The sequence below is a fragment of the Calidris pugnax genome, unplaced genomic scaffold (genome assembly GCF_001431845.1).
Source record: "Calidris pugnax isolate Ruff unplaced genomic scaffold, ASM143184v1 scaffold28, whole genome shotgun sequence".
Taxonomy (NCBI): Eukaryota; Metazoa; Chordata; class Aves; order Charadriiformes; family Scolopacidae; genus Calidris; species Calidris pugnax.
The window spans coordinates 9,714,051-9,730,365 of NW_015090842.1; the positions used below are offsets into that span (position 1 = coordinate 9,714,051).

The 16,315-nt window shown below is 62.1% G+C and overlaps 1 protein-coding gene across 5 annotated transcripts in view; it reads right to left on the reverse strand.

Annotated features, from left to right (window-relative positions):
- Window positions 1-16,315, reverse strand: part of LOC106888359 (protein CBFA2T3) — a 35,745-nt gene that overhangs the window by 4,668 nt on the left and 14,762 nt on the right. For 2 of the 5 annotated variants that reach the window (XM_014942531.1, XM_014942525.1), the window contains exons 1-5: window positions 14,346-14,934; window positions 5,632-5,778; window positions 4,186-4,263; window positions 2,894-3,135; window positions 2,409-2,498 (exon numbers count right to left, since the gene is read on the reverse strand). In XM_014942531.1, the coding sequence (XP_014798017.1) occupies window positions 2,409-2,498; window positions 2,894-3,135; window positions 4,186-4,263; window positions 5,632-5,778; window positions 14,346-14,421 (633 nt within the window). In that variant the 5' untranslated portion in view covers window positions 14,422-14,934. Of the gene's footprint in view, window positions 1-2,408; window positions 2,499-2,893; window positions 3,136-4,185; window positions 4,264-5,631; window positions 5,779-14,345; window positions 14,937-16,315 lie in introns of those variants that run through there. The other 3 variants (XM_014942528.1, XM_014942530.1, XM_014942529.1) reach the window with 3 other exon arrangements.

Below are 16,315 nucleotides of genomic sequence, written 5' to 3' on the forward strand. Positions count from 1 at the left end.
GTGGACACAGTACTCAAGGTCGGCTACCTCTGCCACGTTGTCCCTGCAGCTCTCACCCTGGGGACATGAGCTCCCCAGGCTGGGGAGCCCCCACCTCATCTGGTACCCTTGGGGCAGGAGGACCAGCTGTGAACTCCTCACCCACCCACCCACCCACCTGGGCGCCGTGGCTCTGAGGAGTGCACGGAGCAGCAAGAATTAAGCAGCAAAGCCTCCTTTTTGCCCGGGCGCTCTGGCTGCCAGCTCTGGTTTTCTCTTTAGGCAGCTGATCCGCAGCCAAATTCCCATCTGTCGGACACGTTAGCGCCCGAGCCGGAGATGCGCGGGGACAGACCCTCCCCTTCCCCAGCCCGGGGAGGCGGAGGAGGAGAGGGGGGGGGAACAACCCCACAAAAACAAGCAAGCCCCCGAGTCTGGGAAGCACGCCGAGGCCGGCTGGTTGCAGTTAGGATAACGAGAAACATCTGGAGCCCACGGTGGGAACAGCTGGGAGCGGGGTGCCAGGGCGGCCGGCAGGGCCGCCGCGCGCTTGGCAGCGGGACAGCAGGGATGGCTCCCAGCCCTCCCCGAGCCATGGGGCTACCAGCGCCCAACAGGACACCCTGGAGCCAGGCAGCAGGGATGCATCCCCTCCAAACCCTGGCAGGAGGGTGAGGGGGCTCTGCCATTCCCCCCCCAGCTCAGCCCTGCAGCATTTTGGCTCCTGCCATCCCCTGCCAGGAGCAAACCGCTCCGGCAGCTTCGCAGGCAGATTCCTGCGGTGAGCACAGAGCTCTGCTCTTGGGGGCCGGGGAGGCAAGAGGTGGAAAAGGGGGCTTTTTTATTTGCACTTTTTTTTGTTGTTATTCCTCTGCTAACGAGGGGCAGGCGACGCCGGGCTGGAACATCTGCCGGCAGTGCCGGTGCTGCCAGGCATGCCAGCGGTCGGCGAATCCCGCCGGAGCCGGGTGACAGTGCAGAGTCAGCACAAAATTAAAAGGCAAATAAAAAAAAAAAAAAAAGAGACAAAAAAAAAAAAGGGGGATTTTTAATGAATCACAAATGGTTACCAGCTGGGCCAAACCCCTCGCTTTATTGCCAACAGCCCCGGCCTTGTGTGACTCCACACGTGCAAGGAGCTGGATGTGCAGGGGGGTACGTGTGCCCAGGGGGATGCGGGCAGCCCCACAGGCAGCTGCCAGCCCAGACACCAAAGCCACCCCCCCCAGTCCCCCTTTTCCAGCGATGCCAACACTAACCCTGACGTCCCTGTGGTGCCCGGACAGGGGGAACCCACCTTGAGGAAGGGGATCTACCTCTGCCACGTTGTCCCTGCAGCTCTCACCCTGGGGACATGAGCTCCCCAGGCTGGGGAGCCCCCACCTCATCTGGTACCCTTGGGGCAGGAGGACCAGCTGTGAACTCCTCACCCACCCACCCACCCACCTGGGCGCCATGGCTCTGAGGAGTGCACGGAGCAGCAAGAATTAAGCAGCAAAGCCTCCTTTTTGCCCGGGCGCTCTGGCTGCCAGCTCTGGTTTTCTCTTTAGGCAGCTGATCCGCAGCCAAATTCCCATCTGTCGGACACGTTAGCGCCCGAGCCGGAGATGCGCGGGGACAGACCCTCCCCTTCCCCAGCCCGGGGAGGCGGAGGAGGAGAGGGGGGGGGAACAACCCCACAAAAACAAGCAAGCCCCCGAGTCTGGGAAGCACGCCGAGGCCGGCTGGTTGCAGTTAGGATAACGAGAAACATCTGGAGCCCACGGTGGGAACAGCTGGGAGCGGGGTGCCAGGGCGGCCGGCAGGGCCGCCGCGCGCTTGGCAGCGGGACAGCAGGGATGGCTCCCAGCCCTCCCCGAGCCATGGGGCTACCAGCGCCCAACAGGACACCCTGGAGCCAGGCAGCAGGGATGCATCCCCTCCAAACCCTGGCAGGAGGGTGAGGGGGCTCTGCCATTCCCCCCCCAGCTCAGCCCTGCAGCATTTTGGCTCCTGCCATCCCCTGCCAGGAGCAAACCGCTCCGGCAGCTTCGCAGGCAGATTCCTGCGGTGAGCACAGAGCTCTGCTCTTGGGGGCCGGGGAGGCAAGAGGTGGAAAAGGGGGCTTTTTTATTTGCACTTTTTTTTGTTGTTATTCCTCTGCTAACGAGGGGCAGGCGACGCCGGGCTGGAACATCTGCCGGCAGTGCCGGTGCTGCCAGGCATGCCAGCGGTCGGCGAATCCCGCCGGAGCCGGGTGACAGTGCAGAGTCAGCACAAAATTAAAAGGCAAATACAAAAAAAAAAAAAAAGAATGCCCAGGGGGATGCGGGCAGCCCCACAGGCAGCTGCCAGCCCAGACACCAAAGCCCCCCCCCCCAGTCCCCCTTTTCCAGCGATGCCAACACTAACCCTGACGTCCCTGTGGTGCCCGGACAGGGGGAACCCACCTTGAGGAAGGGGATGACGAAGGGTCGCAGCGGGAAGTTGGTGGCCTCCTGGAGCTTGGCGTGAAACTCCTCGATGGTGAGCGTGGAATTCTGTGGGGACAGCCCGGGCTCAGTGCCTCTGGCCATGGCCCCCCACCCTCCCCTGCTCCCCACCCCCCTCCCAGAAATTGCTGTTTCTTCGCCATTTCTGCTCCTCTGCCAGCTCTGTCACGTGCAAGGGAAAACCATGCTTGAGGGAAAACCATGCCCAAAGCTTCGCTGGTGATGCTAGCGGTGGGGACCCAACTCTGTACCTTGCCCACCCAGGGTGCTGAGCAGACCCTGGCAGATGTTGGAAAAACAGCCCCCATTTTTCCATGATTTAGGTGGATCCAGCACCAACGAGACCCTCTTTTTTACCCCCTCTAGCAGCATCTCCACCCCAAAAAGGAAAACACAGGATCCCTGGACAGACCATCACCCCACCTGGCACCCAGCAGACGTACCACGAGCCCCAGGACGAGGGTGCGCACCCGCTCCCCGATCTCGGGGGAGATGTCATTGCCAAACTGCTGCAGTGTGGTGAGGAAGCGCTTGAGCTTGGAGAGCTGGCGGGCACCGCAGGCCGGGGGGAGCTGGTGGGTGGAGAGGGAGGCGGTGGAGGAGGTGGCCGGCCCGTTGCTGAACCCGTTGGGGGTGGATGGAGCCCCATTGATGGCGGTGGGTGAGTGGCTGCTCCCGTTCATCACTGCAAGGAGAGAGGGAATGGGAGGTCAGAGTGGGTGGCTGTGCCCTGGCACCACGGGGACAAAGCTGGGCTGGAGGGTTGGGGGGATGGGAGCATCCTGCTGGGCATCGTGGGGCTGGCATTCCCCCTGGGAGGCTTCAGGATGCTGCTGCATCCCTGCGGTTGCATCCTGGACCAGTCCCCGGCCCTGCAGGAGGCAGAGGTGGGCTAAGGGGAGGGATGGGATGCAGTGCATGCCCCAGCACAGCGAGGGCCTGATCCTGCTCTTCGATGTTCAAGGCAGCCAAGAGAAGGGGCTCCATCCTGCCTCTCTGGGAGCTGCTCAGCAGCCCCCTGGGAGAAGCTACGAGCCATTTCCCACATAGCCCAGCCTGGCTTGCAGCACACTGGTGTCTCCTGCCCTGCTGCCCAGAGCAACCTCATGCCAGCAGATTTAGGGGGGCCCACCTTGGGGTGCCACCCTACAATGGGGCCAGCCCCTCGCTCCCGTGCCAGCCCTCTGCACACACCATGCCAGCGCGGGGACCTTTCTGATCCAGCAGGGGTGACAGCACGTTGTCACCCCACCTCCTGACCGCGCTCCGCTCCGCGGCACCCGGGCATGCACCGCACCGCACCGCGCCTCTCCCCGCGGGGCACCGGGCTCCTGGGATGGCACTAACCTTGCTCTGCCTGCCCTGCCTGCTGCGGCGGGCTCCCGCTCGCTCTACGGCCGGCCCGTACCAGCCGCCCGCTAAAGAGGTGCCGAAAATAACCCGGCGGCCACAACTGCTTTTATTCCCCTGACAGGTGCGTTACTAAGTTAGACGCCGCACATGTCCCTCGGCCGGGCTGGGGACGGGGGTTCGCATCCCCGTGACCCGCCGGGGTAGGGAGAGGGGGCTGGCGAGGGGGAGCACACCCTGCCCGAGCCCCCCCACCTTCCCTCTCTGTTCCCCACCACCACCATGGCACCGTGTCCCCCCCCACCACGGGATCCTGCACCTCCTCGGGGGGGCCTGCAGCTGCGGCTCGGGTCTCTCATGAGAGCGGATGTTTCATTTTACTTACAAAGACAGACCATCGACCATTTCAAGCAACCATGAAAACGGCCGCGAGGCAGAAACGTCGGAGGGCCAGCGTCTCGATCTGCAAGCAAAATAAAACACGCTATGATGAGAGAGCAGAGGGGGCAGCTCTCGGCCCGGGGGGGGGTCCCTGCAGGCAGTGCTCCTGCACAGCGGGCCATGGGCAAAGCCACCCAAACCAGGGATGGAGCTGGGTCCCTGCATCCCGACGCAGCCGGAGGGAGGGTTCAAGGGATGCTCGGCTGCCTAACACGGTCCCCACCTTTCAGGACCAGCCCTCCACAGCCCCGCTGCAGGGGGTGGTTTGCCACATTTCCCCGAGACCAAGAACAACCAAAACACCATCACACCGTGGGATGAGCCGCAGCACCCCCGGCCCCGCGTCCTGCACCGAGCCGAGCCCTGGGTGCCAAATCTGCTGCGGGGCTTGGATTAAAAAGCAAAACCCCTCCGAGCACCGCCGAGCACAAGCCGATTTCTAATTAGAGAGCATCTGGCCAGGAGGGCAGCAAGGCCATGGCAGCGAGCAGCGGTTGTCGGGGGGGCTGCGGCTCGGGGGAGTTGGTTTTGGGGTGTTTTCTTCTCTGCTGGGGTTTCTAAGCAAGAAGAAGCTACGAGCAAAGCCCCTGTGCACACATGCCTTCGCCACCACCGGTCCTGCCAGGGGGACCAGCCTCAGCCCCTGCCTACCCGGATCCTGCCCTGCTTGTGCCTTGTCCAGCTCTGTGCCGGGACGGTGACACCGACACCAATCCCTGGTGCGAGCTCTGCCAGCGTGCAACAAGCCCACATGCTGCTGGTGCAACCGGTGCATCAGATCTCCCCCAGTTCAACGATGCTACAGAGACTCGGGACTCAGACCTCAAGTTCCCACCGAGTTCCCTGATGCCACCACGCTGTGGCCTGGGCAAGGACATCCCTGCCACCATGGCTGGCTGTGACCCTGCCCTGCCACCGCCACACACAGATGGGCAGGCAGGTCCCCCACACACCCGGGACCCCCGATGGAGCCAGCTCTGACGCAGCTCTGTGGGCTGGGGACTCCCCCAGCCCCCAGCATCCTCCAGCCAGCGCTCCGCAGGAGAGAGCACCCAGGGCCATGCGCTAATCCGTGCCACCGTTTGGTGACCTTGTGGCAGGAGACCAGGATGTCCCCATCCCCAAGCACCTGGCAGAGCACTGCTGGCAATGGGCAGTGCCACAGTGCTCCCCATGGGCACATCCATGACCTGGGGCTCGGGGCGTGCAGCCCAAAGCCCTTCTCCAGTGCGAGGATGGGCGATGCCACCCCACAGCGTGGCCAGCACCACGCAGGGCTCTGAGGATGCCGTCGATCCCGGATGCAGCCTGTGCCCCAGAGGCGAAGGGAGCCGGGCAGCCTCCCTGCCTGGCATCCCATCCCTGTCCCCGCCAGCGTCCCGGTACTCACTGGTGTTTGGTGTGAAGGAGGGATGGCGCGTGGCTCCCTGCGTGACGGCCGGCGGTGGCGGAGGCATGCTGGGCGGTGTGGACCTGGACTGCGTCTTCACGTCGGCCGGCGAGTCGGGCATGGTGGCAGCCCGCGTCTCCGCGTTATCTGCAGGGAAAGGGCAGGTGAGCGGGGTGTGCCGGGCAGCTTCTCCTGCTAATGGGCATCAGGTCAGGGGCAGAGAGGAACCCTTGGGGACCTTGGGCTGGGTTGGCATCTCCACTCCCTGGTGCAGGACAGCAGCAACCCTCACCCCAGGCAGAGCTTGGGCAGCGGGGACAGTGCCTGGTGTCCTGTATGCCCGCAGGACGGTGGGGATGGTGCCCGACCTGTGCCTGGTGTGGATGCAGGGTGGTGGGATCAGAGCAGTGCACCGTTTTGCCCCTGCAGTGCCAGCTCTGGCCCACGCACAACCCAACCCAGCATCCAAACGGCGTGTCTGTCCCTGCAAAGCCATCGCTGACACGTCCCGACCCCCTCCTGCCAGCGGTTATCTGCCCACGTCTCGGGAATCCCCGGCTGCCCGCTGACCCCTGGCCGTCCCCGGCAGCTACGAGCAGGGACACTGTAATCCCAGGCAGGGGTTATGCACAGGCAGTAAATTGTGGGCTCATCTGGGCTGTTGCTCAGTGATGGCAGGACCCGTGCACCCACTGGTGGCCGTCTTCCCATGGCTCTGGGGCAGCGCTGCAAGGTGGCAGACACTGCAAACTGGGGGGTGCGGGGCTCCCTGCCCATCCCCAAACTGGGCTCCCCCCCTGCCATCGCTGCCTCCCTCCCATCGCCCTGCCTTTGCAACCCCGAATAACTCCCGGCAGCGGCATCCCCGGGGGCAGCGTGCCAGCACCGTCCCCTCCGGACGGCGGTGGCAGGGCCCCGGTGCAAGGTTTCGGCCCCGTGGCTGCCGCGCCAGGCGGTGACGGGTGGCCACAAGTGTGGGCAGCTGCGGTGGTCCATCAGTGTGCCCGAGCCCGCACCGCCGCCGCCGCCGGCCCCAGCCAAAGAAGGAAGCGGCCACCACGGCCACCCTCCCGGCCCCGGGGTCCCTGCTGTGCCCCAGCACACTCCCCGCCAGGCACGGCTGATAAACACTAATCTAATATGCATGCTTAATCCGCTGCAACTGTTGTGAGATTAATTGAACCCTGCAAGAGCACATTGTCCGGGCTAAATAAAACCGGGGCCTCATCCCCAGCAAGATGCTATCGGCGCTTGTGCCGCAGCCGATGCCGGGCAGGGAGGACCAGGAGATGGGAGAGTCACTCCCAGGTGGTCATCACCGTGGTCCCACAGCATCCTCCTGGATGGCTCCAGCACACTCTGGATGTGCACACTCAGGTTTCCCTTTCCTCATCCCCTTCTCCCACTCCAGCTTCAGGAGAAACACCAAGACCATGCAGCAGCCCTCCCCATAAAATAACAGTTTGCTTACGGGGCCTGACAAAATAAATGGGACATTCTGGGAAAAAACCCTTTTCTTTTCTTTCTCATGGGCATGCCCATCTCTGGGCAAGGCTTCTCCAGCCTTCCAGGCTTTCCCCATCGGTCAGCAGAGCAGGACCCAGCCCTGATGGCAGAGGATGATCAGCGAGCGTGCACAGAGCATGACCCAGACTTGAGCTTGGCATCCCCCGGGCATCACCCGCTGCCCAGCTCAGCAAAGCACGACCTGCATCTGCCTCCTGCCCACAGCACCTCCCCGTGACACAGGGCTCTGCGTGGGCCACCCCCTTGCCCTTCTCACCCCCTCCGAGCCCGAGGGGTTTGCAGTGCAGGGCACTGGCTGGCACTGCACACCCAGCGCAGTGTAACGAGGCGTTGCAACGTGCTCTTCATGTCTGCAACGCTGCAACCGCCCACACGCTCAGCCCCAGGCTCCGGCTCTCTGTGCAGCAGCCGCTGGGCGTGGGGACAAGCTGCAGCAGCTTGGGGAGCATGGCAGCCTGCCCGGGTAAGAGCACCTGCACCAGCTGCCTGCGCGGGTCCCAGCACAGAGGGGCTGCGCCGGCAGGTTTGGCTCTGCCATTGCTTGCAGGGAGAGAGGAGGCTGCGAGATGTTCATCCCTGCCTGCATCCCCATCCCTGCCTGCATCCCCATCCCTGCCTGCATCCCTGCCTCCATCCCCATCCCTGCCTCCATCCTCCATCCCTGCCTCCATCCTCCATCCCTGCCTCCATCCCCCATCCCTGCCTCCATCCCCATCCCTGGCACTGTCCCATCTTGCATCCCCATCCCTGCCTGCATCCCTGGCACACACCATCCCTTTCTGCCTCCCCATCCTTATCCCCCTCGCCACCCTGACTCCACACGCATGGCCATGCTGAGGGAAAAACATGGATACACTCCTCCTGGCACTGACACAGCTTTTCCACAACTTCCCATCAGGAGGAAAGTTTCCATGAAGCTGAGCAAACACCCAGGGAAATGGGGCCTGGCTGTGTTTTTTCTTGTCTTTTCTTTTTTTTTTTTTCCTCTAAGTCATAAATTTTCCCTGAGGTGTTTGCAACCCAAACACCACCACACAGACACAAGGACAAGGGACGGCCCCGAGCCTGATGGGATTTCTCAGTGTCCCAGCCCAGAAATGCCCAAAACAAACAGAGCCCGGGATGCCCGCAGGATCCAGCCACAGCCATGGCACCAACCCAGGCCTTTTGCAGGATGGGACAAGTTCTGTGGTGGGCAAAGGAGGTTTTGAGGAGCACAGTGCAGCCTCCCGGCAGCATCTCCAAAAAATAACTCCGCAACATGACTCGAACTCCACTGGAATTTCTTTTTTTTTTTTTCTTTCTTTTTCTTTTTTCTTTCTTTGGGTTAATTTGTCCCAGCCGCTCGGGGCTGTGTCTGTTTTCCTCCATCTGGTTTCCATTAGGGCTGTGCAGCCCAGATGAATAAGTAATAATATAAAAATAAAAGGATTAGTATTTTCTCCTTGGCTGGCGGGAGCGGGCGTCCCCCACCCTGCCTCCTGGGGCCAGCGGATGCCGGACCCTGCACACCCCTGCGTGACCCCGAGCCCCCCATTTGTCACACCGAAGGGTTCAACCTACAGCACGCTGGCCCAGGCACAGTCCCCGCTGGGGTGACACACCAGTGTGGCCACTACCAGCTGCCCTGGCTTGCCCGTGCCACCTGGCACCGTGGCCACCCCAGCAGCACCACAAGGGTTGGGGTTTGTGACCCTGTTGGGCAGCGGCAACCCCTGAATTGCTCATCCCAGTTTGTGCATCACTCTTCCCAGGTGGAAGATGTGGGAGAAGCCGTTAGCTGGTCTCCTGCCTCCCACCAGAGCTGGGGCAGGGTGTCTGCTGGGCTGGGTGCTCCCCATGGGGCAGTGTGGGGTGCTGGAAAGCACCAACACACGGCATCCTGCGGCTGTGTGTGCTGGTGGGCACCAACGCACAGCATCACACAGCCGTGGACACCAGTGGGCACCAACACATGGCGTCCTGCAGCCACACATGCCAGCAGGCACCTACACGTGGCATTCTGATGGTGCCTGATGGCTGGAGCCAGGGTGCCAGTCCAGCTCAGGATCCCTTGTTTCCCATGGTCCTGTGGAGCCCGTTCTGCCGCTGCAGGCTCTGCCCCACTGCCATCCTCCCCGGGCAGTGAGCAACCCCTGCTCTCTGCAGCCTTGGGAGCACCCAGGCTGGCTTCTGTCCTCTCCACCTCCCCGGGGACAGGGATGGAGAGGGCAGGGAGCTGCCCTGACCGTGGTTGTTGGAAAGCTCTGGCTTCCCACAGCCCTCCCCTCCCAGGCCGGGTAAAGCTTCCCGAGAGAGGAAGGGGTTAAAAGGGAATTAAAAGACCAGCATCCTTCATGCTCTCCAAATGGCCACAAATGAAATCCAGATGCTGGAGGCGACGTCTCCCCGAAGCCAGGCTGCCTCCGAAACAAAGGCGAGCATTCCTGCTCCTCAGCTGCCACTGCCACGGGGGCCAAGAACAACTCCCCGATAAGATGGCGAGGGACCGAGCTGTCCCAGCTGGAACATGTTAGGGAAGTTCTCAGCGCCGACCATGTGCATGAGCCCAGCAGAGCTGGTGGGAGCTGAAGACCACCATCATCTCCCTCCTCCCCTGCGCCCATCCTCATCCCCTCCACAGGGACATGGTGACAATGGGGGTAGGTGATGATGGGGAGACAGTGATGATGGGGGTAGGTGACAGCAGGCAGCTCGGAGGTGGCTCACCCCCAATTGCACGTGGAGGGGAGAGAGCAGGACGGAGGCTGTGGGATGCTGGAGGGATGCTGCCCGCTCCCAGCAGTTATCCCATTGCCAACGTCTCCTGGGTGGACATTTTGGGGGAGGGGGGGGCAGGCTAGCAGGGGCCAATCCAAAAATAGCGAAAAATAAGCCTTTGAAATGGAAAGGCAATTAATTAAACCCTCTGTACAAGATGTAAATGAACTGGGCTTCGGCCAGCTCCGTGCCTGGGGAGGTTCTCGCTGCAGGTAATGGCCACCACGAGGACAACAGGACACAGATGTGCCTGGTGGTGCCAAGGAAGCGCTGGCAGCAGGTCCCAGCCCTGCCAGACACTTGGGCCCTGCCTGTCCTCCTGCCTGCAGACAGAGATCCTCAAAAGGATGCTCATGCCCCCAGTGGCACAAGTCTCGCTCCGCCCTGCTCCTGCAGCTGGGAGGGTTGCTGGCAGCCTGGCCCAGCATGGGTGACCATGCCATGCCAACCAGCCCACGAATTTGGGCATTTCCCCTGCGGTTTGGCTTGGCTGCTCAGCTGAGTGGGACCTGCCATCCTTGCACCACCACGGCAGCCCTTTCCACCCGTTGGCACGCCAGCCTCCATCCTTGTCATCCTCAACTTTCCTGTGGGTGTCAGGTCCCACACTACTGGCCCGGACTGGGACATTCCCCATCCACCTACTGGGAGTAAAGCAGGTTTCACCATGCCCATGTACATCCCAATTTGCTTTACCTTCCCCACAGACCCGTTGGGTGAGCAGCCCCGGCCATGCTGCCTGCACCAGTGGTGCCAGCATCCCAAGGATGCCCAGCACTGCTGGGAGATACACCATGGAAAACGCTCCCAGAATTGGATCCAGGGCAGCAGCTGCCAGCAGGGACCCCCCTGCCTGGTCCCCTGCCACCTCCCCCATGCAGTGACAGCAGGGCTCCATGTGGGACATCAGCACCCGGGGCCAAGCTCCCCTCACATGCCCAGAGACCAATAAACCCAATTTCTCAAGCCACAAGGAGCCACCCAGGGACCCCCAAACCCGCTACCTCGGCTCCTCACAGGCAGTGCCAGCTGGCTCCGGCTCCCCCTGAGTCGGCGTGGCCGGGGAGGAGGGAGATGGGTTTGATTTTCCTCAAACAACAACCAAAAAAAAAAAGCCAAAAAAAAAAAAAAGAAGGCGCCCTCTCTGTTTTACAAGCCTTCATTTGCTATTGTTTATGTAAACAGGTAAATTGTTTCGTATCTCAATTAAAAACATCTGCCACATAAATGAATACCAATTAACTCATCCTGTTTTTAATTACTCTGTTAATTACACACAGGCAGCAAAAAGGATGGCAGGGGAATAGGGAAAGCATGCTTACAACCCCCCCCACCCCCCCCTCCTTCCCACCTTGCTCTTGGCAAGGATCCGAAGTGTGCCCAGATAATGATGGATTAAGGTGGCTGGTGAAAACCGTGGCTCGTGGCCAGCTCCGGCGTGGCGGCTCCCTCCCGGCCCCGGCCGGGTGCTGCCGGGGTGCCTCAGGGGGGGTATTTCCCACCACCCTCCCGAGAGACACCGCGCCGCCCTGTTTTGGAAACCCCGGTCCCCGTGGGACGCGCCAACGCCGCCTGCGTCATCCCCTGTGCCCGTGGTGGCCACGGCACAGCCTGGCTGGCTTTCCCAGTGCCAGCCCTCCCAAAATGTGTCCCAGGGGAGAGAACCCCTCGGGATGCCGAAGCAGGCGGGAAGGGCGGGAGGATGGAGTGGGGCAGCATCCTCATGGACCAAGCGCATCCCCCAGGCCCGTGGGAGACCTCCTGCCACCGAGGGGCTACACCTCTGCGTGGGCACAGCGGCACGGGGTGGGTGCCATCCTCAAGTTGGCCCAGTGGCAATTGTTGAGGGACCCCAGGCGCCGTTCAGCCGCCTGAGGCTTGCAGCCCCTCGTCCCCCCCCAACTCTGGCTGTGGGAAGCTTTCCAAGCGAGCAGATGGGGCAGGGGAGCAGCAGCAGCAAGGAGGAGAGCAGAAAAGGCTATTTTCTCACGCTACATATTTTACAAGTCGAACATTTTGTGCATTTCAGCCTTGTCTGTAAAAGCAGCTCTGGGCTTTGCCTTGGGACCCAACGCCGGAGCCTCTGAGTCAACAGCCAGCGCACAGAGGGGCTGGGCAGTGGGGTCTCCCCCTATAGAGGGTCAATCTGGGGTGTCCCCCTGCCCCATTGGTGCTGTAGGAGGGGCAGGATGGCCAATGACCCCTTCCAGGCCCCTCAGGTGGGGCACAGCATCTGTGCCATCCAACCCATCCTGCCAGCAGCTCCGGGAGGAAGGCACACACACCCCCCCTCACTGCTCCCCAGCTGCCTTATGCTCCTGGAAATTAAATATACTGGCTAAACACGGCGAGTAAACAGAGTGCCGTGGCCAGCCCAGGACACCTGGAGGCACACGGTGGCATGGGGCTGGGGCTAACCCCACCAGCAGCACCCAGAGATGCCTCCCCTGCCCAGGAAATACCCACATCTCGACTGCAAACCAGCTCCCCGATGCGAGGGCTGCGGGTGCATCACCACAGCGGCCACGCTGGAAGGGCAACCGAGCCACCGCACCCCAAAAACCAGCCAGATGCCCCAGCTGAAGAGCCAGATGCTCTTCCAGGGCAGGGCGAGGTTCGGGCTAAAATACCCCAATTTGCAATTTTTGCAGCCACCCAGTCACATGCAGAGGGATGCCCGTGCCCAGCGGTGGCCTTGACGGCTGGAGCGGAAACAAGTGGTACAAGCAGCCGGGGGGACCCGGGGCATTTTGGAGGCAGAGAGTGGCCGGGGAAGGGAAAACATCCCCTTCCACACGCCAGCACCAGTGGGGAGCTCCAATCGAGGTCCCTGCAGCGTGGGAACGCCGAGGCGCCGCTGGCTCCCCGGGGACCCCGGGCTGGATCATGCCCTGCCGACGCCGGGACGGTAACGGCTCCAAGGGGGTGCCGAATCCAGCCGTGCATCCCCGCTGCATTACCCACTCTTTGTCTAATTTTTTTTTTTTTTTTTTTAACCGCAGGCTCCATTTCAAGGCGGTTTTTGCCCGTGTGAGATTGAATCAAACAACACAGGAAAAAAATATTAATGAGAATTTTTCAAAATAAACAGGAAATCCCTTGGATGCTTTCTGGAAACAGTGGTCAGCATCTTCCGAAGGAAAGCTGCTTGTCAAGGTGGGGTTGCCCCTGGGGAGCCTGAGCACGCTGGGAGGGACGGCCGAAAACAAGCTTCAGGAAATCTAAAAATAAACCCCGAACCGGACAATGGCACTAACACCAGCGGCACCCAGGCAGGGTGTTTCTCCTCTGTACCACCAGCCTGGTCTTGCTCCATCATGAAGCTCACAAGGATGGCTCCCAGCTTGGGGACCCTGCTCTGTCCCCAGCCCGGTGGGGCAGCTACATCCAGCTCCCACCTGTGGTCCAGCTTGGAAAGCACAGGCCAGGGCTGCAGCATCCGACCCGCATCCCCCCCAGCCCAGCAGCAGCGTTTAAGCCCAGCTTTGCACCGAGCTCAGCAGTGCAACCCTTGGGTGCTCCCGCTCCCTCCCAGGTCCCAGACAGCCCCGTTTGCAGGATCAGGCCCCAATCTGCCCAAAACCTTGTGCACGCTGTGACTGTGCTGGTCTGACCGGGGGCAGAGGCAGTGTGGGGGCTGGTGTGTCTCCCCAGGGTGGGGGGGTCAGCTCCCTGCCCCACTGCCAGCACTCACAGGCAGCCCTGCACTCCTTGGTTGGCTCACCGGCAACCCACTGACCTCCATTAAGAGACGTAATAACAGACATTTATGGGGTGCCTCTCCTCCCCGAGCATCCCGCGGCACCCCACACCCCTTCCCCGGGAGCTGAGCTGCCCCTAGACTGCACCGGGGATTTAAGCTGGGTGGTGAGCGGCGCCAGGACCCCATTTCCATGGCAAAGCCAGACACCCGGCAGCCCGGATCCTGCCTGGGGTTTTCCACGCCTGAAAACAACAGTGGCTCAAAAGCAGAAATCAGAGGAAGGGACACAGGGGATGTTGGCAGAGACCCATCAGCCCCTAATCCCCCACAGGACCTGCCAGAGCCCCCTCTCCGGCACGCTGGCTGTGGGCAGCCCACCCCAGCCATGCCCGTGGGGCTGCCCCCAAGCCTGGCAGTGCCACAGCCATGGGAGGAGGCTGGGGGGCTGCTCGACCCTCCCAGCCCAAAGCACCTCTGAGCATTTTTCCACCCTGCACCCTGAAAGTCCCCAGTTTAAGGGGCAAATCCTGCACCCACACGAGGCCTCGCTGCTTCCCTGCCCGGACCCAGCACCCACCCCGTGCCAGCACCCAGCGCCACGGGAAAACAGCCTCTCCCCTCCCAGGCTTCTTGGCTTTTCCTCCCTGCAAGCCGACATCTGCAGCCACACGTTTTTCAAACAAAACACGCCCGACATCTGTCCGTCCCCTGGGTAAAACCTTACCTGCCAGCGCGGACACCGGCCGGGCCTGCCGGGAGGCAGCCGGCAGGGAAAAATCCCTTTCCACAGCCAACTTCATCTCCGCTTTCCTCCCCAACCACAGCACAAGCAACACTCAAAACTTCTCCCCGCGTGGAAACGCTCTGCGCGGGGGGGACCTGCCTTATCCTCCTCCAGGGACCCAAACGCCCGCCCCGGGGTGGCAGCTCGGCCCCACGAGGCTCCGAGGACCGTGGGCGCCGGGGCTGTCAGCATCCTCCCCGGCCGCTGCTCCACCTTTGCCGTGGGGTTTTGGGAGGGATCCCCCACATCTCCGTGCCCCGTACCATAGCACAGCTCACCCCACCGCGCTGCCCAGCGGACGGACGGTTGGCGGGGCGTCTTCGAGTCGCTTGACAAAGGAGCGGAGAATTAATATTCCTTTTAATTAAAGGCAGAAAAAAATCTCTTTGTTCCTGAACAGAGAGAAAACAACAGAGGGAAGAGCTCCAAAGCTCTTTCTAAGCTCGAGACCAGACCATCGCTTAGATTCAAAGACACTGTCAACGTGCACGTGACCTCAAATTAAAAAAAAACCAAAATGAAAGCCAGCAGCGGCGGCAGCAGCTCCTCTCCGAAAGCGAAGGAAAGTTGCAAAGTTTTTCTTGGCTAATAGTGGGAAAAAAGAAAAAAAAAAAAAAAAAAAAAAAAAAAACCAAAAAAAAAGTCAGTTTACACCAAAAAAAAAAAAAAAAAAAAAAAAAAAAGAAAAAATCCAACAAAAGGTGCGTTTAAACCAGAGAAACGCTCTGCAGGATCCGAAGGCACCATCCAGTGGTGAGGGGGAGTGACGGGGAGAGCCAGCCGGGCCCCGGCCCACGTCACGGAGGAGCCAGCGAGGAGGAGCGCGGTGCTGAGCCCGCTCCATCCCTCCGCCGACAGCATCCCCTCCGCAGAGCCAGGCCACCGCCGGCGGAGCTGGACGGTGATTAATGGCTGCGAGGTTCAGGAGCAGGGCAGCGCCGAGGCAGAGAGCTGGAGGCTCCCCCGAGCCAGCCTTCCTTCTCAAATCCGTGTCCGACACCACCGTCCCCGGCACACGGGAGGACACGGCGTGTGTCCCCGGCGTGGACCCACGTCCTCGCGTGTAAACACAGAAATTATGCTGGTGGAGCTGGAACTTCCCAAAGTGGCCCTGGGTTTGCTGGAACGTCCCAAACCAGCCCTGGGTTTGCTCCCACAAACTCTCCCGAGTGGATCGGTTCCTCCTCGTCAACAAAAAGCGGCTCCATCTCTAAAATCGGCGGGACGTGGAGCCAGCTCTCCGAAGAGGAGGGATGCGGGAATGGAAACGACTTCTCCCGCCGGGCAGAAGTCGGGAGGCACGACCCGGGAGGGTTTGCTGCGGTGTGAGGGGACACACACACACACAATCTCGCGTGGGTTCCCGGGGATGCTGGCCAGCCCCACGCTGCCCCGGCTCTGGGAAAGCGGCTGCCGGGTACGGGGAGGGGGGGCGCGGGCAAAGCCCCGGCCCCACCGCGGCAGGGGAGAGGGGTCCGCATCCCGCCGCCCCTGCGTGAGCGCCGTGCGTGGGAGCGGGGCCCACGGTGGCCGCAGACCGCTCCTGCCCTGCACCGGACGGCGGCTCCGGTGCCCACTCGCCCCCGCTCGCCCTGCCCCGCTCCGCCGCCGCGGCGTGTCCCGGGGGCGGCCGAGAACAGGGGATGGAAAGACCGCGGCGGAGGGGACCGCGCCGGCTTCGGGCACCGGGAGCATCTCCGTCCCCTGCGCACCGGCAGCTTTCCCGACACCGGGAGCCTCCCCCGGGTACCGGCAGTCTCCCCGACTCCTGAGCACCGGGAGCCTCCCCCGGGTACCGGCAGCCTCCCCGACTCCTGAGCACCGGGAGCATTCCCCGGCCACCGGCAGCCTCCGACTTCCCTGCGAACCGGGAGCCTCCTCCCAGCACCGGGAGCCTCCGACTCCCCTGC